The 21,364-nt window shown below is 60.7% G+C and overlaps 1 protein-coding gene across 1 annotated transcript in view; it reads right to left on the bottom strand.

Annotated features, from left to right (window-relative positions):
* Positions 1-21,364, bottom strand: part of WIZ (WIZ zinc finger) — a 52,707-nt gene that overhangs the window by 9,467 nt on the left and 21,876 nt on the right. The window contains 6 exon segments of the mRNA XM_068997859.1: positions 379-927; positions 2,124-2,618; positions 5,172-5,244; positions 5,246-5,340; positions 15,588-15,923; positions 18,520-20,867. Coding sequence (XP_068853960.1) covers positions 379-927; positions 2,124-2,618; positions 5,172-5,244; positions 5,246-5,340; positions 15,588-15,923; positions 18,520-20,867 — 3,896 coding nt within the window.

The raw sequence follows: 21,364 nt of genomic DNA, 5'->3' as shown, positions 1-21,364 counted from the left end.
CCAAACCCTTGGGATCAGCCCCTCAAAGCCCCCAAACCCTCGGGATCAGCCCTGAACCCCCCAAACCCTCGGGATCAGCCCCTGAACCCCCTAAAGCCTCAGGATGAGCCCCTCAAACCCCCCAAACCCTCGGGATGAGCCCTGAACTCCCCAAACCCTCGGGATCAGCCCCTCAAAACCCCCAAACCCTTGGGATGAGCCCTCAGCTCCCCAAACCCTCGGGATCAGCCCCTCAAACCCCCCAAACCCTCGGGATGAGCCCTCAGCTCCCCAAACCCTTGGGATGAGCCCTCAGCTCCCCAAACCCTCGGGATCAGCCCCTCAAAACCCCCAAACCCTCGGGATGAGCCCTGAACCCCCCGTTCCCAGCCCACTCACAGAGGTTGAGCGGCGCCATCTCCTCGCGGGGAGCCCAGGCCGGGTCCGGCGCCGCCGGCGGCTCCCCCGGATGGATCCCGGCTCCTCCCGCTCCTCCTCCGGCCATCAACTCCCGCTTGATCTCCACCCTGAGCTGGTCCTGCTTCAGTTTCTTCTGCAGGGAGGGAGGAGAGAGGCCCGGGAACATCTTCCTGGCCGTGGGAGGCGGCGAGGCCGTGCTGGGAGCCGGCCCCGGGGGGCTCAGGGGGGCCGGCACCTTCTTGCCCAAGCCGGGGATGTGCAGCTCCCCCGGCGGCCGCGGCGCTTCCAGAGGGGCCAGGCTGCCCAGCAGGCTCTTGGCCACGGATTTGGGGTGATTCCCGGCAGGATTGGAGCGGCGGCGGGTGAGGATCTCGCGGAGCGTGTCGATGGGGGAGCCGTTCACGTACCACTCGGTGACGCCCATCTGGCGCAGGTGGGAGCGCGCGTGGCTCGACAGCCCCTTGCGGTTCTCGAAGAACTCCCCGCAGAACTCGCAGCGGATGTCGCGGCACGGCTCCGAGCCCGACGCTGCCGGCGGCACACGCGGGGAAAGGGTCAGGGGCGACGCCGGGAGGGGCAGCGCCGGGGCTGGGAGGGCGGCCGGGCTGATGGGAGAGGGGCTGGGCTGATGGGATGGTGGCCGGGCTGATGGGAGAGGGGCCGGGCTGATGGGAGAGTGGCCGGGCTACTGGGAGAGTGGCCGGGCTGATGGGAGAGGGGCCGGGCTGATGGGAGGGTGGCCGGGCTACTGGGAGAGTGGCCACACGGCTGGGACGGTGGCCGGGCTACTGGGAGGGTCGGGATAAGGAGCCGGGCACACGCTCGGATGGGGCCCTTCCCAAACTGTGCTCCTGGGGAGAAGGTGGCCAGAGACAGCCGGGGGGGAGAAGGGAGAGGAGGAGGAGGGAGAGGGAGAGGAGAAAGTGGAGGAGGAGAAAGAGGAGAAGAGGAGGAGGAGGAGGAGGAGGAGGAGGAGGAGGAGGAAGAGGAAGAGGAGAAAGAAGGAGGAGAAGGAGACGGAGATGGAGACGAAGGAGAAGAAGGAGAAGGAGAAGGAGAAGGAGAAGGAGAAGGAGAAGGAGAAGGAGAAGGAGAAGGAGAAGGAGAAGGAGAAGGAGAAGGAGAAGGAGAAGGAGAAGGAGAAGGAGAAGGAGAAGAAGAAGGAGAAGAAGGAGAAGGAGAAGGAGAAGAAGAAGAAGGAGGAGGAGAAGGAGAAGGAGAAGGAGAAGGAGAAGGAGAAGGAGAAGGAGAAGGAGAAGGAGAAGGAGAAGGAGAAGGAGAAGGAGAAGGAGAAGGAGAAGAAGGAGAAGGAGAAGGAGAAGGAGAAGGAGAAGGAGAAGGAGAAGGAGAAGGAGAAGGAGAAGGAGAAGAAAGAGAAGGAGAAGGAGAAGAAGAAGAAGGAGGAGGAGGAGAAAGGAGAAGGAGAAGGAGAAGGAGAAAGGAGAAGGAGAAGGAGAAGGAGAAGGAGAAGGAGAAGGAGAAGGAGAAGGAGAAGGAGAAGGAGAAGGAGAAAGGAGAAAGGAGAAAGGAGAAGGAGAAGGAGAAGGAGAAGGAGAAGGAGAAGGAGAAGGAGAAAGGAGAAGGAGAAGGAGAAAGGAGAAGGAGAAGCAGAAGGAGAAAGGAGAAGGAAAAAGGAGAAGGAAAAAGGAGAAGGAGAAGAAGAAAACCCTCAGGCAAGCGGGAGAAGGCAGGAAAACAGCGCGCGACGGGACGACGGAACTCACTGAGGTTGAGGGGCCCGTCCTCCTCGGGCGCCCACTGGGATTTCGGCGAGGCCGGCAGCGGGCTCAGCGCCAGCTTGGACCCCTTCTCCTCGGCGCTTTTGGGCGACGGCGAGCCGGGCAGCGCCGCCGGCACCTTCTTGAGGACGGGCGAGCCGGGCTGCGCCAGCGCTTTGGAGAAGCCGGGCGGGGATTTGATGGCTTTGTTGACGGCCCCCTCGGGCGGGCGCTCCTTGGGCAGCAGCAGCAGCGCCCGCGGGGCGCCGGGATCCTTGGGAGACGCCGATTTCTTGGCCAGCGGCGGCGGCGGCGGCGGCGGCGCGGAGCCGTCGGCTTTGCCCTTGTGCCGCACCAGCTCGTACAGGAGGTCGATGGGCGCCCCGGAGCTCTCGGACTCGGCCACGCCGAGCTGGCGCAGGTGGGAGCGGGCGTGGCTGGAAAGGCCCTTGCGGGTCTCGAAGCAGGCGCCGCACACCTCGCACGTGGTCAGGCTGGGGGCTGGGAGAAACGGGGAGAGAAATGGGAAAATTGGGAAAAAAAAATGGGATAAATCTGATGTCAGGGGGAGGAGGAACAGAGGAGGGGCAAAGATTCCTCAGGAACAGCTCCCAAGCTCCCACCCAGTCCCAGTTTGGGGATGGAAGCAGGCGCCGCACACCTCGCACGTGGTCAGGCTGGGGGCTGGGAGAAACGGGGAGAGAAATGGGAAAATTGGGAAAAAAAAATGGGATAAATCTGATGTCAGACGGAGGAGGAACAGAGGAGGGGTAAAAATCCCTCAGGAACAGCTCCCACCCAGTCCCGGTTTGGGGATGGAAGCAGGCGCCGCACACCTGGCACGTGGTCAGGCTGGGGGCTGGGAGAAATGGGGAGAAAAATGGGAAAATTGGGAAAAAGTAAGAGAAAAATGGGATAAATCTGATGTCAGGGGGAGAAGAAGAAGGGGGAGAGATTGGCAGCTGATCCCGAAGGATTCTGGACCCTCCCCAGTCCCAGTTTGGGGATGGAAGCAGGCGCCGCACACCTGGCACGTGGTCAGGCTGGGGGCTGGGAGAAATGGGGAGAGAAATGGGAAAATTGGGAAAAAGTAAGAGAAAAATGGGATAAATTCGATGTCAGGGGGAGGAGGATGAGGAGGAACAGAGGAGGGGTAAAAATCCCTGGGGATCAGCTCCCACCCAGTCCCAGTTTGGGGATGGAAGCAGGTGCCGCACACCTCGCACGTGGTCAGGCTGGGGGCTGGGAGAAATGGGGAGAAAAATGGGAAAAATGGGAAAAAATGGAGAAAAATGGGATAAATCTGATGTCAGAGGGAGGAGGAACAGAGGAGGGGTAAAGATTCCTCAGGAACAGCGCCCAAGCTCCCACCCAGTCCCAGTTTGGGGATGGAAGCAGGCGCCGCACACCTGGCACGTGGTCAGGCTGGGGGCTGGGGAAACGGGGAGAGAAATGGGAAAATTGGGAAAAAGTAAGAGAAAAATGGGATAAATTCGATGTCAGGGGGAGGAGGATGAGGAGGAACAGAGGAGGGGTAAAAATCCCTGGGGATCAGCTCCCACCCAGTCCCAGTTTGGGGATGGAAGCAGGCGCCGCACACCTGGCACGTGGTCAGGCTGGGGGCTGGGGAAATGGGGAGAAAAATGGGAAAATTGGGAAAAAATGGAGAAAAAATGGGATAAATCTGATGTCAGGGGGAGAAGAAGAAGGGGGAGAGATTGGCAGCTGATCCCGAAGGATTCTGGACCCTCCCCAGTCCCAGTTTGGGGATGGAAGCAGGCGCCGCACACCTGGCACGTGGTCAGGCTGGGGGCTGGGAGAAATGGGGAGAGAAATGGGAAAATTGGGAAAAAGTAAGAGAAAAATGGGATAAATTCGATGTCAGGGGGAGGAGGATGAGGAGGAACAGAGGAGGGGTAAAAATCCCTGGGGATCAGCTCCCACCCAGCCCCAGTTTGGGGATGGAAGCAGGTGCCGCACACCTCGCACGTGGTCAGGCTGGGGGCTGGGAGAAATGGGGAGAAAAATGGGAAAAATGGGAAAAAATGGAGAAAAATGGGATAAATCTGATGTCAGAGGGAGGAGGAACAGAGGAGGGGTAAAGATTCCTCAGGAACAGCGCCCAAGCTCCCACCCAGTCCCAGTTTGGGGATGGAAGCAGGCGCCGCACACCTCGCACGTGGTCAGGCTGGGGGCTGGGGAAATGGGGAGAAAAATGGGAAAATTGGGAAAAAGTAAGAGAAAAATGGGATAAATCTGATGTCAGGGGGAGAAGAAGAAGGGGGAGAGATTGGCAGCTGATCCCGAAGGATTCTGGACCCTCCCCAGTCCCAGTTTGGGGATGGAAGCAGGCGCCGCACACCTCGCACGTGGTCAGGCTGGGGGCTGGGGAAACGGGGAGAGAAATGGGAAAATTGGGAAAAAATGGAGAAAAAATGGGATAAAATCCGATGTCAGGGGGAGGAGGATGAGGAGGAACAGAGGAGGGGTAAAAATCCCTGGGGATCAGCTCCCACCCGGCCCCGGTTTGGGGATGGAAGCAGGCGCCGCACACCTGGCACGTGGTCAGGCTGGGGGCTGGGAGAAATGGGGAGAAAAATGGGAAAATTGGGAAAAAGTAAGAGAAAAATGGGATAAATTCGATGTCAGGGGGAGGAGGATGAGGAGGAACAGAGGAGGGGTAAAAATCCCTGGGGATCAGCTCCCACCCAGTCCCAGTTTGGGGATGGAAGCAGGCGCCGCACACCTCGCACGTGGTCAGGCTAGGGGCTGGGGAAATGGGGAGAAAAATGGGAAAATTGGGAAAAAATAGAGAAAAAAAGGGAAAAACCCCAACATGAAGAACGGGAGAACGAGGAGGAGCAAGGAGGGAAGGCTGGGAGCTGATCCCAGGGGATTCTGGACCCTCCCAGCCCCAGTTTGGGCTGGAAGCGGGACCCCCCCACCTCATTAACTCCCACATTAATTAACCCCCCCCCCGCCCCCCAAAAAAAAAAACCTGGAAAACGCCCCCGGATCGGCTCCGAGCCGAGGAGAATCCCGGGAAAATCCCACCTTTGGAATCCTGGGGCTCGGCTTTGCTGCCGGGGGGCTCCGGGGAGAGCTTGGTCCCGAGGCGGGGGGGGGGGCGGCTCCAGGGGCGCATTCCCGGCGCTTTTTTTCGGGATGGGAGGAGGGGACGTCACTTCCATGGCCACCAAATCGTCCTCGTCAGGAGCCAAAACTGCGGGAAGGAGCCGGGAGTCAGGGAACGGGGTGGGATCGGGGGTTTGGGGTGTTCCAGAGGGGATTTGGGGTGTTCCAGGGGGGTTTGGGGTGTTCCAGAGGGGATTTGGGGTGTTCCAGAGGGGATTTGGGGTGTCCCAGAGGGGATTTGGGGTGTTCCAGAGGGATTTGGGGTGTCCCAGAGGGGATTTGGGGTGTTCCAGAGGGGATTTGGGGTGTTCCAGGGGGGGTTTGGGGTGTGCCAGGGGGGGTTTGGGGTGTCCCAGAGGGGATTTGGGGTGTTCCAGGGGGGGTTTGGGGTGTTCCAGAGGGGGTTTGGGGTGTTCCAGAGGGGATTTGGGGTGTCCCAGAGGGGTTTGGGGTGTTCCAGAGGGATTTGGGGTGTTCCAGGGGGGGTTTGGGGTGTTCCAGAGGGGATTTGGGGTGTTCCAGAGGGGGTTTGGGGTGTTCCAGAGGGATTTGGGGTGTTCCAGAGGGGATTTGGGGTGTTCCAGGAGGGATTTGGGGTGTTCCAGAGGGATTTGGGGTGTTCCAGGGGGGGTTTGGGGTGTGCCAGGGGGGGTTTGGGGTGTTCCAGGGGGGGTTTGGGGTGTTCCAGAGGGGATTTGGGGTGTTCCAGAGGGGGTTTGGGGTGTTCCAGAGGGATTTGGGGTGTTCCAGAGGGGATTTGGGGTGTTCCAGGAGGGATTTGGGGTGTTCCAGAGGGGGTTTGGGGTGTTCCAGAGGGGTTTGGGGTGTTCCAGGGGGGGTTTGGGGTGTTCCAGAGGGGTTTGGGGTGTTCCAGAGGGGATTTGGGGTGTTCCAGAGGGGATTTGGGGTGTCCCAGAGGGGATTTGGGGTGTTCCAGAGGGGGTTTGGGGTGTTCCAGGAGGGATTTGGGGTGTTCCAGAGGGGATTTGGGGTGTCCCAGGGGGGGTTTGGGGTGTTCGAGAGGGATTTGGGGTGTTCCAGGGGGGGTTTGGGGTGTTCCAGAGGAGATTTGGGGTGTTCCAGAGGAGATTTGGGGTGTTCCAGAGGGGATTTGGGGTGTTCCAGGGGGGGTTTGGGGTGTTCCAGAGGGGATTTGGGGTGTTCCAGGGGGGATTTGGGGTGTTCCAGAGGGGGTTTGGGGTGTTCCAGAGGGGATTTGGGGTGTTCCAGGGGGGATTTGGGGTGTTCCAGAGGGGGTTTGGGGTGTTCCAGAGGGGATTTGGGGTGTTCCAGGAGGGGTTTGGGGTGTTCCAGAGGGGTTTGGGGTGTTCCAGAGGGGATTTGGGGTGTTCCAGGGGGGGTTTGGGGTGTTCCGGGGGGGTTTGGGGTGTTCCACGGGGGGTTTGGGGTGTTCCAGAGGGATTTGGGGTGTTCCAGAGGGGATTTGGGGTGTTCCAGGGGGGGTTTGGGGTGTTCCAGAGGGGGTTTGGGGTGTTCCAGAGGGGATTTGGGGTGTTCCAGGAGGGATTTGGGGTGTCCCAGAGGGGTTTGGGGTGTTCCAGGGGGGGTTTGGGGTGTTCCAGGGGGGATTTGGGGTGTTCCAGAGGGGTTTGGGGTGTTCCAGAGGGGTTTGGGGTGTTCCAGGGGGGGTTTGGGGTGTTCCGGGGGGGTTTGGGGTGTTCCAGGAGGGATTTGGGGTGTTCCAGGAGGGATTTGGGGTGCTCCAGGGGGGATTTGGGGTGTTCCAGGAGGGATTTGGGGTGTTCCAGAGGGGATTGGGGTGTTCCAGAGGGGATTTGGGGTGTGCCAGAGGGGGTTTGGGGTGTGCCAGAGGGGTTTGGGGTGTTCCAGAGGGGGTTTGGGGTGTTCCAGGGGGGATTTGGGGTGTTCCAGGAGGGATTTGGGGTGCTCCAGGGGGGATTTGGGGTGTTCCAGAGGGGGTTTGGGGTGTTCCAGAGGGGATTTGGGGTGTTCCAGAGGGGTTTGGGGTGTTCCAGAGGGATTTGGGGTGTTCCAGAGGGGGTTTGGGGTGTTCCAGAAGGGATTTGGGGTGTTCCAGAGGGGGTTTGGGGTGTTCCAGGGGGGCTTTGGGGTGTTCCGGAGGGGATTTGGGGTGTTCCAGGGGGGGTTTGGGGTGTTCCAGGGGGGCTTTGGGGTGTTCCAGAGGGGATTTGGGGTGTTCCAGAGGGGGTTTGGGGTGTTCCAGAGGGGATTTGGGGTGTTCCAGGGGGGATTTGGGGTGTTCCAGAGGGGTTTGGGGTGTTCCAGGGGGGATTTGGGGTGTTCCAGGGGGGATTTGGGGTGTCCCAGAGGGGGTTTGGGGTGTCCCAGGGGGGATTTGGGGTGTTCCGGAGGGGATTTGGGGGGTTCCAGGGGGGGTTTGGGGTGTTCCAGAGGGGATTTGGGGTGTCCCAGAGGGGATTTGGGGTGTTCCAGAGGGGATTTGGGGTGTCCCAGGGGGGATTTGGGGTGTTCCAGAGGGATTTGGGGTGTTCCAGGGGGGATTTGGGGGGTTCCAGGGGGGGTTTGGGGTGTTCCAGAGGGGATTTGGGGTGTTCCAGAGGGGATTTGGGGTGTTCCAGGAGGGGTTTGGGGTGTTCCAGAGGGGATTTGGGGGGTTCCAGGGGGGGTTTGGGGACAGGGACAGTGCCAGGTCCTTGCAGGGATGAGGACAGGGATGGTGCCAGGTCCTTGCAGGGCACAGGGACAGCAGCAGGTGCCGCCAGGAAAGGTGACAGGTCCTTGCAGCGAGGGGACAAGTAGAGGTGACAGGTCCCTGCAGGGAGCAGGACACGGACAGTGCCAGGTCCTTGCAGGGCACAGGGACAGGGACGGTGACAGGTCCTTGCAGGGGACAGGACAGGGACAGTGCCCGGTCCTTGCAGGACACAGGGACAGGGACAGGTCCTTGCAGGGGACAGGACAGGGACAGGTCCTTGCAGGGAGCAGGACAGGGACAGGTCCCAGCAGGAGGTGGGATGGGAAAGGCAACAGGTCCTTGCAGGGCACAGGGACAGGAACAGTGACAGGCCCTTGCAGGGCACAGGGTCAGTGGCAGGTCCTTGCAGGGCACAGGGACAGGGACAGTGCCCGGTCCTTGCAGGGCACAGGGACAGGTCCTTGCAGGGCACGGGGACAGGCACAGTGCCCGGTCCTTGCAGGGCACAGGGACAGGTCCTTGCAGGGCACAGGCACAGTGCCCGGTCCTTGCAGGGCACAGGACAGGGACAGGTCCCTGCAGGGAGCAGGACAGGGACAGTGACAGGTCCTTGCAGGGCACAGGACAGGGACAGGTCCCTGCAGGGAGCAGGACAGGGACAGTGACAGGTCCTTGCAGGGCACAGGACAGGGACAGGTCCCTGCAGGGCACAGGGACTGTGCCAGGTCCTTGCAGGGCACAGGGACAGGGACAGGTCCCAGCATGGGGTGGGACAGAAAAGGTGACAGGTCCTTGCAGGGCACAGGGACAGGGACAGGTCCCTGCAGGGAGCAAGACAGTGGCAGGTCCCAGCAGGAGGTGGGATGGGAAAGGCAACAGGTCCTTGCAGGGCACAGGACAGGGACAGTGGCAGGTCCGTGCAGGGCACAGGGATGGTGACAGGTCCTTGCAGGGCCCAGGGACAGGGACAGGTCCTTGCAGGGAGGGGAAGGACAGGTGACAGGTCCCTGCAGGGCACAGGGACAGGGCCAGGTCCTTGCAGGGCACAGGACAGCGGCAGGTCCTTGCAGGGATGGGACAGGGACAGTGGCAGGTCCTTGCAGGGCACAGGGACAGGTCCTTGCAGGGCACAGGACGGGGCAGTGACAGGTCCTTGCAGGGCACAGGGACAGGTCCTTGCAGGGCACAGGGACAGTGTCAGGTCCTTGCAGGGCACAGGGACAGGGACAGTGACAGGTCCTTGCAGGGCACAGGGACAGTGGCAGGTCCTTGCAGGGCACAGGGACAGGGACAGGGACAGGGACAGTGCCAGGTCCTTGCAGGGCACAGGGACAGGGACAGGGACAGGTCCTTGCAGGGCACAGGGACCGCGGCAGGTCCTTGCAGGGCACAGCACAGGGCTGGTGGCAGCTCCCAGCAGGGGAGGGAGGGGACACACAAAGGTGACAGGAGAAGGGACCGGGACGGGCTGGGGACATCCCGGGGCTCCGGGGGAGCGGGAAGGGGGGGACGGGAACCCCTCCAGGACCCCGCGGGCACCGGGACGGCGGCCCCGGGATGGAGAGAGCGGGACGGCGGCACCGGGACGGCGGCACCGGGACGGCGGCCCCGGGAGCCCCTCGGGGAGCGGGAAGAAGCACCGGGCACGGAGGCACCGAGCACCCTCCGGGGGCCCGGCGAGGAGGCTCCGGCCGCCCTCGGGGCGCGGGCCCGGGGCCGTCCCGGGAGGGGCATCCCGGGGGTCCCGCGAGAGACAAAGCGGGGCCGGGGCCGGGACAAAGGAGGGCGGCGGCTCGGCGGCTGCGGCCTCCCCGAGCCCCTCGGGGCTCTCCCGCCGCGCCCAGCGGGGGCCCGGCAGCGCCGCGGCCTCTCCGGAGCGGCCCCGGTGTGAGGGGAGGGGACGGGGAGGGGGAACGGGAAACCGTGAGGGGAGATGGGGGGAGGTGGGGGGGGCGGCGCGGGTGGGCCCCGGGCGCGGCGGGGCGGGGCCGGCGGGGGGAAAGGGGCGCTCACCCGGCTCGGGCGCGGCCGGGGGCTCGGGGTCGCCGTCCCCGCCGCGGTCGCGGTCGCGGGGCCGCGGCGCCGCCGCCGCTTTGGTGACTTTGGGCGGCGGGGAGGCGGCGGCCGAGGCCGAGGTGGAGGCCGCCATCTTGGGCACGGCGCACGCGGGGCGCCCGCCAGGCCGGCGGGGAGAGCGCCGAGAGAGCGCGGGGAGAGCGGCCAGGGGAGAGCGGCCGAGCGCCGAGCGGGGATGGGGACGGCGGGAATTTTGGGGGGGGGGGTGGGGGGGGGGAAGGGGGAATTTGGGGGAATTTGGGGGGAAAATGGGGGAAATTGGGGGGAAAATGGGGGGAAATGGGGGAATTTTGAGAGAAAAGGGGGAATTTAGGGGGAATTTGGGGGGATTTGGGGAATTTGGGGGGAAAATTGGGGGAATTTGGGAGGAAAAAAGTGGGAATTTGGGGGGATATGGGGGAAAAATGGGGAATTTTGGGGAGATTTGGGGGGAAATAGGTGAAAAGGAGGAATTTGGGGGGAAATTTGGGGGAATTGGGGGGAATTTGGGGAAATAAGGGGGAATTTGGGGCGAATGGGGGGAAAAGGGGAAAAAAGAGGGGGAAAAAGGGGAATTTGGGGGAAATAAGGGGGAATTTGGGGGGGAAAAGAGGGGAAAACGGGGAAAAACAGGGAATTTGGGGGGGGAAATGGGGAATTTGGGGGGGGAAAATGGGGAATTTGGGGGGAATTTGGGGGAAAAGGGGATGGGGAGGAGCGGGAATGGGGGGAAATGGGAATTCTCCATCCAGGAGGGATTTGGGGCCATTTTTCCCCCCCCAAAAAAAGGGAATTTGGAGACGGAGGCGACGGCACAAAATGGTCCCTAAAATCCCCTCCCGAGGCCTTCCCGAATTCCCGGATTTCCGCAGGAACCGCCCCAAAATCCCGGCGGGTTTGGGGAAGAGCCAAATTCCAGCCGAGGGCGGCGCAAATTCCCGGCCCCGATGCCAACCCCCGATGCCAACCCCCGAGCCCGAGGGAGAATCCCTCCCATCCCCCGGGATCCCTGGAATTCCCGGAATTCCCTCAAATCCCCTGGGATTCCCTGGAATTCCCGGGATTCCCTCACATCCCCCAGGATCCCTGGAATTCCCGGGATTCCCTCAAATCCTGGGATTCCCTGGAATTCCTGGGATTCCCTCACATCCCCCGGGATTCCCTCAAATCCTCGGGATTCCCTCAAATCCCTGGAATTCCCTCAAATCCTGGGATTCCCTCAAATCCTGGGATTCCCTGGAATTCCCGGGATTCCCTCAAATTCCCTCAGTTCCCTCAAATCCCCTGGAATTCCCTCAAATCCCTGGGATTCCCTCCAACACCTGGATCCCCTCAATCTCCTGGAATTCCCTCAAATCCCCTGGGATTTCCTCAAATCCTGGAATTCCCTCAATTCCCTGGATCCCCTCAATTCCCCTGGAATTCCCTCAAATCCCGGGATTCCCTCAAATCCTGGGAATCCCTGGAATTCCCTCAAATCCCCTGGAATTCCCTCAAATCCCCTGGAATTCCCTCAATTCCCCTGAAATTCCCTCAAATCCCTGGAATTCCCGGGATCCCCTCAAATCCTGGGATTCCCTGGAATCCCTGGAATTCCCTCACATCCCCTGGGATTCCCTCAAATACCTGGAATTCCTTCAATTCCCTGGATTCCCTCAAATTCCCTCAAATCCCTAGGATTCCCTCAATTCCCAGGATCCCCTGGAATTCCCTCAAATCCCTGGATCCCCTCAATTCCCTGGGATCCCCTCAAATTCCCTCAATTCCCTGGAATCCCCTCAATTCCCTGGAATTCCCTTGAATTCCCTTAAATTCCCTCAAATCCCCTGGAATTCCCTCAAATCCTGGAATTCCCTCAATTCCCTGGATCCCCTCAATTCCCCTGGAATTCCCTCAAATCCCTGGGATTCCCTCAAATCCTGGGATTCCCTGGAATTCCCGGGATTCCCTCAAATCCCCTCAGTTCCCTCAAATCCCCTGAAATTCCCTCAAATCCCCAGGATTCCCTCAAATCCCCTGGAATTCCCTCAAATCCTGGAATTCCCTCAATTTCCTGGATCCCCTCGAATTCCCTCAAATCCCCTGAAATCCCCTCAGTTCCCTGGAATTCCCTCAAATCCCTGGAATTCCCGGGATCCCCTCAAATCCTGGGATTCCCTAAATTCCCTGGAATTCCCTCAAATCCCCTGGGATTCCCTCAAATCCTAGGATTCCCTGGAATTCCCTGGATCCCCTGAATCCCCTCAATTCCATGAAATCCCCTGGATCACCTCAGTTCCCTAAAATTCCTTCAAATCCCCTCAACTCCCCGAAATTCCCTCAAATCCCCCGGAATTCCCTCAAATCCTCTGAACTCCTTCAAATTCCCCCAAATGCCCTGGATCCCCCAAAATCTCCGGAATTCCTTCAAATCCCTGGATCCCCCTCGGATCCACTGAAACCCCCAGAATTCCCTGAAATCCCCGGAATTCCCTCAGATCCCTCCAGGGGATTCCAGCCCTGAACTGAACCCGGGACAGAGGGACACAAACCCAGCCCCAAAATCCCATCCTGAAAATCCCATCCCGAAAATTCCATCCCAGGAATTCCCATCCCCAAAATCCCATCCCGGAATTCCCACCCCAAAAATCCCATCCCCAAAATCCCATCCCAAAAATCCCAGCCTGAAAATCCCACCCCGAAATCCTGTCCGGGACTTCCCACTCCAAAAATCCCATCCCCAAAATCTCATCCCAGGAATCCCATCCTGAAAATCCGATCCCGAAAATCCCATCCCCAAAGTCCCATCCTAAAAATCCCATCCCGGGAATCCCATCCCCAAAATCCCAGCCCAGGAGTTCCCATCCCCAAAATCCCATCTGGGAATCCCAGCCTAGGAATTCCCATCCCCAAAAATCCCACCCCCAAAAATCCCATCCCCAAAAATTCCATCCCCAAAATCCCATCCCAGGAATTCCCAAAAATCCCATCCCAGGAATTCCCATCCCAAAAATCCCATCCCAGGAATTCCCATCCCCAAAATCCCATCCCAGGAATTCCCAAAATCCCATCCCAGGAATTCCCACTCCCCAAAAATCCCATCCCCAAAATCCCATCCCAGGAATTCCCATCCCCAAAAATCCCATTCCCAAAATCCCATCCCGGGAATTCCCAAAATCCCATCCAGGAATTCCCAATTCCCAAAATCCCATCCCAGGAATTCCCATCCCCAAAATCCCATTCCCAAAATCCCATCCCAGGAATTCCCCAAAATCCCATCCCAGGAATTCCCAAAATCCCATCCCAGGAATTCCCATCCCCAAAATCCCATCCCAGGAATTCCCACTCCCCAAAATCCCATCCCAGGAATTCCCCAAAATCCCATCCCAGGAATTCCCATCCCCAAAATCCCATTCCCAAAATCCCATCCCAGGAATTCCCAAAATCCCAGCCCGGGAATTCCCAGCCCGGCTCCGGGGGGGGGGAGGGTTCGGGATCGGCTCCAGGAATTCCCGAGCCAGGAGATCCTGGAAAAGCGGGAAAAGCTCCGAGATCCCAACGGGAGCGGGGGGAGGGGAGGGATTTTCCAGGGAAAAAAATGGAATTTTGGGGTTTTTTTTGAGCTGTTTGTGGGTAATTCCAGGGAACGCTGCTGCGATTCCCGGGATGTTTTAGGGAGGGAATTCCTGCGGGAATGGGGGATGGGAACGTCGGGATGCACAGAGCCGGGGCAAAGGCACGGAAATATCCCGGAATTTGGGGGTCTGGAGGGAAAAGATCCCAAATTTTGGGGGTTTGGAGTTAAAATATCCCAAATTTTCTGGGTTTGGAGTTAAAATATCCCAAATTTGGGGGGTCTGGAGTTAAAATATCCCAAATTTCGTGGGTCTGGAATTAAAAGATCCTGGATTTTACGAGTTTGGAGTTAAAATATCCCAAATTTTGTGGGTCTGGAATGAAAATATCCCGGATTTTGTGGGTTTGGGAGTTAAAATGTCCCAAATTTCAAGGAGAAAACATCCCGGGGGATCCCGAGGAATTCCTGACGCTTTTCCAACAGCAAATCCCCAAAATCCCAAGCCCTGCATCCCAAGGGGCTCCTCTCTCAGCCCCAAATCCCAAATTTATCCTAAAATCCCTCTAAATCCCCAAAATCCCAAGCCCTGCATCCAGAGGAGCTCTTCCCTCAGCCTCAAATCCCAAATTCACCCAAAAAAACCCCAAAACCCCCTAAATCCCGCCTAAAACCCCCAAAATCCCCCTAAAACCTCCTAAATCCCCCCTAAAACCCCCAAATCCCCCCCAAATCCCCCTAAATTCCCCCAAAACCTCCTAAATCCCCCCTAAAACCTCCTAAATCCCCCCAAAATCCACCCAAATCCCCCCTAAATCCCCCCAAAATCCCCCTAAAACCCCCCAAACCCCCCTAAATCCCCCCTAAAACCCCCTAAATCCCCAAAATCCAAACCCATGGATCCAGAGGGACTCCTCCCTCAGCCCCAAATCCCAAACTCACCCCAAAAAAACCCCTAAATCCCACCTAAAACCCCCCAAATCCCCCCAAATCCTCCCTAAATTCCCCCTAAATCCCCCTAGATCTCACCAAAACCCCCTAAATCCCCCTTATATCCCTCTAAATCCCCAAAAAAACTCCTAAATCCCCCCAAATCTCCCCTAAATCCCCCCAAATCCCCCCTAAATTCCCCAAAACCCCCCCTAAAACCCCCTAAATCCCCCTAAATCCCCCCAAAAACTCCTAAATCCCCCCAAAACCCCCTAATCCCCCCTAAATCCCCCTTATATCCCCCTAAATCCCCCCAAACCCCCCAAATCCCCCCAAAAAACCCCAAAACCCCCAAAAGCCCCCAAATCCCCCCTAAAACCCCCTAAATCCCCCCTAAATCCCCCCCAAATCCCCCTTATATCCCCCTAAATCCCCCCAAAACCCCCAAATCCCCCCAAAAACCCCCTAAATCCCCCCAATCCCCCCTAAAACCCCCCAAAATCCCCCTAAAATCCCCTAATCCCCCCTCAAATCCCCCTAAATTCCCCCTAAATCTCCCCAAAATCTCCCCAAAACCCCCTAAATCCCCCAAAATTGCCCAAATCCCCCCAAATCCCCCCTAAATCCCCCCCAAACCCCCCCAAATCCCCCCAAAAAACCCCCAAACCCCCTAAATCCCCCAAATCCCCCTAAAACCCCCTAAATCCCCCCTAAATCCCCCAAAATCCCCCTTATATCCCCCTAAATCCCCCCAAAACCTCCTAAATCCCCCCCAAATCCCCCCAAAACCCCCAAAATCCCCCATAATCTCCCAAAATCTCCCCTAAATCCCCCCTAAATCCCCCTAAATCCCCGCAAAATCCCCCCAAATCCCCCCAAAACCCCCCAAATCCCCCCAAAACCCCCTAAAATCCCCTACATCCCCCCAAATCCCCCCCAAATCCCCCCAAATCCCCCCCAAAGCCCCCCAAAACCTCCTAAATCCCCCCTAAAACCCCTGAAATTTCCCCTAAATCCCCCAAAACCCCCCCAAAACCCCCTAAATCCCCCCTAAAACCCCCCAAAACCTCCTAAATCCCCCCAAATCCCCCCAAAACCCCCCCAAACCCCCCCGTCCCCGCGCCGTTGCCGCGCTCACCGTCCCGGTAGGGCCGCAGAGCTTCGTCCCCCCAGCCCTGGGGGAAGGGCCCCGGTGGCGACGCCGCGGGCGAGCCCAGCCCGGCCCCGCGCTCGCGGCCCGGCGACGGCGGCCCCGCGGCCAGCGCCGCCCGCAGCAGGGCCGGCTGCTCCGAGGAGTTGGTGGCCAGGAGCTCCTTGAGGATGTTGATGGGGGACACGGTGAGCTCCCAGTTGGTGATGCCGAAGTCGCGCAGGTGGGCGCGGGCGTGGCTCGAGAGCCCGGCGCGGGTGTCGAAGCCGGCGCCGCAGAACTCGCAGCGCATCAGGCTGAAGGTGCTGGGGTCGAAGTTGGCCACTGGAAGGGAGGGTCGGGGGTCAATCGGGGCAGCAAGAGGGGCGGGAATGAGCCGGGGCCACCAAAAACCCACCCAGGGCCACCAAAAACCACAAAAAAACCAACCAAAAACCACCAAAAACCAGCAAAGCCCACCCCGTGAGGCTGAAGGTGCTGGGGTCGAAGTTGGCCACTGGAAGGGAGGGTCGGGGGTCAATCGGGGCAGCAAGAGGGGCGGGAATGAGCCGGGGCCACCAAAAACCACCCAGGGCCACCAGAAACTGCCAAAACCCAGAGAAAACCTCCAAAAAATCCACCCAAAAACCAGCAAAGCCCACCCTGTGAGGCTGAAGGGGCTGGGGTCGAAGTTGGCCACTGGAAGGGAGGGTCGGGGGTCAATCGGGGCAGCAAGAGGGGCGGGAATGAGCCGGGGCCACCAAAAACCCACCCAGGGCCACCAAAAACCACAAAAAAACCAACCAAAAACCACCAAAAACCAGCAAAGCCCACCCCGTGAGGCTGAAGGTGCTGGGGTCGAAGTTGGCCACTGGAAGGGAGGGTCGGGGGTCAATCGGGGCAGCAAGAGGGGCGGGAATGAGCCGGGGCCACCAAAAACCACCCAGGGCCACCAGAAACTGCCAAAACCCAGAGAAAACCTCCAAAAAATCCACCCAAAAACCAGCAAAGCCCACCCTGTGAGGCTGAAGGGGCTGGGGTCGAAGTTGGCCACTGGAAGGGAGGGTCGGGGGTCAATCGGGGCAGCAAGAGAGGCAGGAATGAGCCAGGGCCACCAAAAACCACCCAGGGCCACCAAAAACCACCAAAAAACCACTGAAACCCACAAAAAATACCACAAAAAGACACCCAAAAACCAGCAAAGGCCACCCCGTGAGGCTGAAGGTGCTGGGGTCAAAGTTGGCCACTGGAAGGGAGGGTCGGGGGTCAGTGGGGGCAGCAAGAGGGGCGGGAATGAGCCAGGGCCACCAAAAAACACCCAGGGCCACCAAAAACCCACCCAGGGCCACCAAAAACCACCCAGGGCCAACAAAAACTGCCAAAACCCAGAGAAAACCTCCAAAAAAGCCACCCAAAAACCAGCAAAGCCCACCCCGTGAGACTGAAGGGGCTGGGGTCGAAGTTGGCCACTGGAAGGGAGGGTCGGGGGTCAGTGGGGGCAGCAAGAGGGGCGGGAATGAGCCAGGGCCACCAGAAAACACCCAGGGCCACCAAAAACCACAAAAAACCCACCAAAACCTACAAAAAATACCACAAAAAGACACCCAAAAAAGCCACCCAAAGCCCACCCCGTGAGGCTGAAGGTGCTGGGGTCGAAGTTGGCCACTGGAAGGGAGGGTCGGGGGTCAGTGGGGGCAGCAAGAGGGGCGGGAATGAGCCGGGGCCACCAAAAACCCACCCAGGGCCACCAAAAACCCACCCAGGGCCACCAAAAACCACAAAAAAAAACCACCAAAAAAACACCGAAACCCACAAAAAAAACCACCAAAAAGCCACCCAAAAACCAGTGAAACCCACCCCGTGAGGCTGAAGGGGCTGGGGTCGAAGTTGGCCACTGGAAGGGAGGGTCGGGGGTCAATCGGGGCAGCAAGAGAGGCAGGAATGAGCCAGGGCCACCAAAAACCACCCAGGGCCACCAGAAAACACCCAGGGCCACCAAAAACCACCCAGGGCCAACAAAAACTGCCAAAACCCAGAGAAAACCTCCAAAAAAGCCACCCAAAGCCCACCCCGTGAGGCTGAAGGGGCTGGGGTCGAAGTTGGCCACTGGAAGGGAGGGTCGGGGGTCAGTGGGGGCAGCAAGAGGGGCGGGAATGAGCCGGGGCCACCAAAAAACACCCAGGGCCACCAAAAACCACAAAAAACCCACCAAAAACTGCCAAAAACCAGCAAAGGCCACCCCGTGAGGCTGAAGGTGCTGGGGTCGAAGTTGGCCACTGGAAGGGAGGGTCGGGGGTCAGTGGGGGCAGCAAGAGGGGCGGGAATGAGCCAGGGCCACCAAAAACCACCCAGGGCCACCAAAAACCACCGAAACCCACAAAAAACTAAAAAAACCACCAAAATCCACCAAAAAACTGCCAAAAATCCACCAAAGCCCACCCCGTGAGGCTGAAGGGGCTGGGGTCGAAGTTGGCCACTGGAAGGGAGGGACAAGGGGTCACTGGCAGCACCAAGACCTCTGGTCAGCTGTCCAGGGGAGTTCGTAGCCCCCAGGACCACCAAGACCTCTGGTCAGCTGTCCAGGGGAGTTCGTAGCCCCCAGGCCCACCAAAACCTCTGGTCAGCTGTCCAGGGGAGTTCGTAGCCCTCAGGACCACCAAGAGCTCTGGTCAGCTGTCCAGGGGAGTTCGTAGCCCTCAGGACCACCAACACCTCTGGTCAGCTGCCCAAGGCAGGGCCAGAGAGGCTTTGTAGCCACAGAGGCCACCACAGGTGCCCACAAGGGCCACCAAAAGCCCAGCTCAGACCTTCAGCGTGCGTTCGTAGCCCCCAGGAGCAGCCGAGCCCTCCGGGGGGGATTCTCCCGAGCCCCCGAAGCCCAAAGGCCACCCCGCTGCTCGCCCCCGAGGCCGGCGGGAAGCGGGAATTCGGTACCAACTACCTTTCTTCTTCTTCTTCTGGAAGGAGAACTTCTGCTCGATGGCCTTGACCTCCTCGGCCGAGATGAAGTGCCGGACGTTGTAGCTGACGCCGACCCGGTTGAGGTGGCCCCGCACGTGGTTGGCCAGGCCGATGCCGTTGTGGAAGCGGTCGGGGCAGTAGGGACATTTCCTCTCCTCGTTCTTCAGCATGGTGGCCTCCGAGTCCAAGAGGTCATCGAGCTCCAGGGGTCCCTCCAGGGGCGCGTCCAGCAGCAGGACGTCCAAGGGAAGCGGCTCCTCCATCAGGAAATCCCGAGGAGGCGCCGGCGGCGCCGGCAGCGCCGGCTTCTTCTTGAGGGGCTTCCCCCGCGGCCTCTTGGCGGCCTTGGGGTGCGGGTTCATCTCCTCCAGGACCACCACGGGCACCATCATCCTCAGCTGCTGCCGCTGCTCGGCCGAGGCCACCGCCGGCTCCGTGGCCTTCAGGATGGCGCCGAAGGTCCTCTTGAGCTCCAGGGCGGCCCGAGGGACGGCGACGGCGGCCCCGCCGTGCCCCAGCTCCAGCTCGTCCTCGGCGCCGCCGGCCGACGCCCACTCGTGCCGCGGCTCCTCCGGCGCCGGGGGGTGGCCACGGAGGTGGTCGCCGTCGGCTTCCAGCTGCTGGGCGGCCGCTCTCTTCCTCAGCTGCTGCAGGGCCAGCTGGGAATGGGCTTTGGCCGGGGGAAAAGCGGCCAAGCCCGGAGCCTTGTGCGGGGCCGAGTACGGCGCCGCCTTCCTGGCGTGGAACCCCTGCGAGTCCTTCCTGCCGGCCCCGTTGCTCCTGTCCAGCAGCCGGGCGGGAGCCGGGCCGAAGGCGGCCGCGGCGGGATCGTAGCGGGCCGAGCTCTCCCGGGCCGGGGGCGGGAAGAAGCGCTCGGTTTTGCCGAAGAACTCGGCGTCGGAGAAGCGGCCGGGCCGGGAGAGGGGGCTGTAGGAATCCCTGCTGGTGCCGGGCTGGTTGGGGTCGTCCTCGTAGAGCTGCGGCTCCCAGGAGAAGTGGGAATGGGCGTATCTCATGTGCTCCTTGAGGATGTGCTCGTTGGGCGCCGGGAAGCCGCAGAGGACGCAGGCGCCGAGCGCTTTGCCGGCCGCCGGCGCTGCCGGGAGCTCGGCGCCGTGGAAGGGTTTGTAGAGGCCGTGCCCGGGGCTCTCCCGCGTTTCTCCGAAGAGATTGGAACTCTTGGATGCGTGGTCCTTCCTCTCCTTGACGTGCATCTTGGCGTGCTGCACGAAGATCTTGGAGGAGTTGGTGCCGAAGACGCACTTGGGGCACTGCAGCCGCGCCTCGCGGCCCTCGTCCGGGAACTCGTTCAGCTTCTGGATCTCCTCGATGATCTTCTCCCGCGATTCCTGGTGGAGCCTCCTGTGCCGCTCCAGGGCCGCGGGCTCTCCGAAGGCCCAGCCGCACTCGCCGCAGCACAGGCGGCCCTGGCCGGCCGGCGCGTCGGCGCCGCGCTCGGCGCCGCGGCTGTGCTGCAGCGTGTGCTCCAGGAGGTGCTCCTTCTTGCGGAAGTAGATGCTGCACTCGATGCAGGTGAAGACGGCCGGGTTCTCCTCCCGCTCCAGCGCCTCGTCCTTCTCCGGCTCCTCCAGGAGGACGCCGCACACGTAGGGCCTCACCTCCACCTCGAAGGCGCCGCACGGCGCCGGCTCCGGCAGCAGCCGCTCCACCGAGTCCTCGGCGTTGACCGTCCACGACTGCTTGCCCACGTCCAGCGCCTTCGGCAGCGCCCACTCGGACGGCGGCACAGGGCCCGGCTCGGCCAAGTCCGGCTCCGGCGCTTTCCGGCGGGAGCTCTCCGAGGGTTTGCCTTTGGCCGGCAGCGATTTCCGGAAGGCCGGAGCCGCGTCCCGGCCGGCCGGAGCTCGGAAGGCCGAGCCGGCTGCTACATCTGGCGCTTGGTGGAGGTCCCTGAAGGGCGGGCTGGGGCTCCGGGCGGCTCTGGAGATCCACTCCAGCCTCTGGACGCCCCTCCGGCTTTGCTCCGGCTGCTCCGTGCCGAGCCCTTCCAGGTGCTTTGGTTCGTTTGGGGGATACTTCTCCTCCGGAGCGGCCGCGCGAGCGGCGGGAGATTCCGGCGCCGCCTTCCCGGCGCGCGGATCCTCCTGGTCGCTGTCCGGCGGCTCGGGCTCCACCCGGACCGCGGTGACCACCTGGGGCTCCAGGAATTCCGTGGAATCCTTGGAGCCAGGGAGTCTCTCTAAAGTGCTTTCCTCGATCCCTTCTCCCGCCCCGGCGTCCCAGGACGCGGCGCCGGCCGCGGCCGCGTTGCGCAGCTCCGGCCGGTAGAGCGCCTTCGGGAATTCCGGGTGCTCCTCGGCCGTGGGGCTGGAAGGGGATTTGGGGGGGTGAAAATCGGGATTACGGGATAACACAAGCGGGATGTCCCCAGGGGGAACTGGGAGGGGGTCCAAAGGGAACTGAGAGGGGTCCAAAGGGAACTGGGATGGGTCCAGAGGGAACTGGGATGGCCTGAGGGGAACTGGGATGGCTCCAAAGGGAACTGGGATGGCTCCAAAGGGAACTGGGAGAGGTCCAGAGGGAACTGGGATGGGGTCCAGAGGGAACTGGGATGGGGTCCAGAGGGAACTGGGATGGCCTGAGGGGAACTGGGATGGCTCCAAAGGGAACTGGGATGGTTCCAAAGGAAACTGGGATGGCTCCAGGGAAAACTGGGATGGCTCTGAGGGGAACTGGGATAACTCCAGGGAACGCTGGGATGGCCTGAGGGGAACTGGGATGGACTGAGGGGAACTGGGATGGCTCCATGGAAAACTGGGATGGCTCTGAGGGAACTGGGCTAACTCCAGGGAACGCTGGGATGG

This window comes from Aphelocoma coerulescens, chromosome 30, assembly GCF_041296385.1.
Source record: "Aphelocoma coerulescens isolate FSJ_1873_10779 chromosome 30, UR_Acoe_1.0, whole genome shotgun sequence".
Taxonomy (NCBI): Eukaryota; Metazoa; Chordata; class Aves; order Passeriformes; family Corvidae; genus Aphelocoma; species Aphelocoma coerulescens.
Note: the sequence above shows the minus strand (reverse complement) of the source record. Positions and strands in the feature narration are given on the sequence as shown.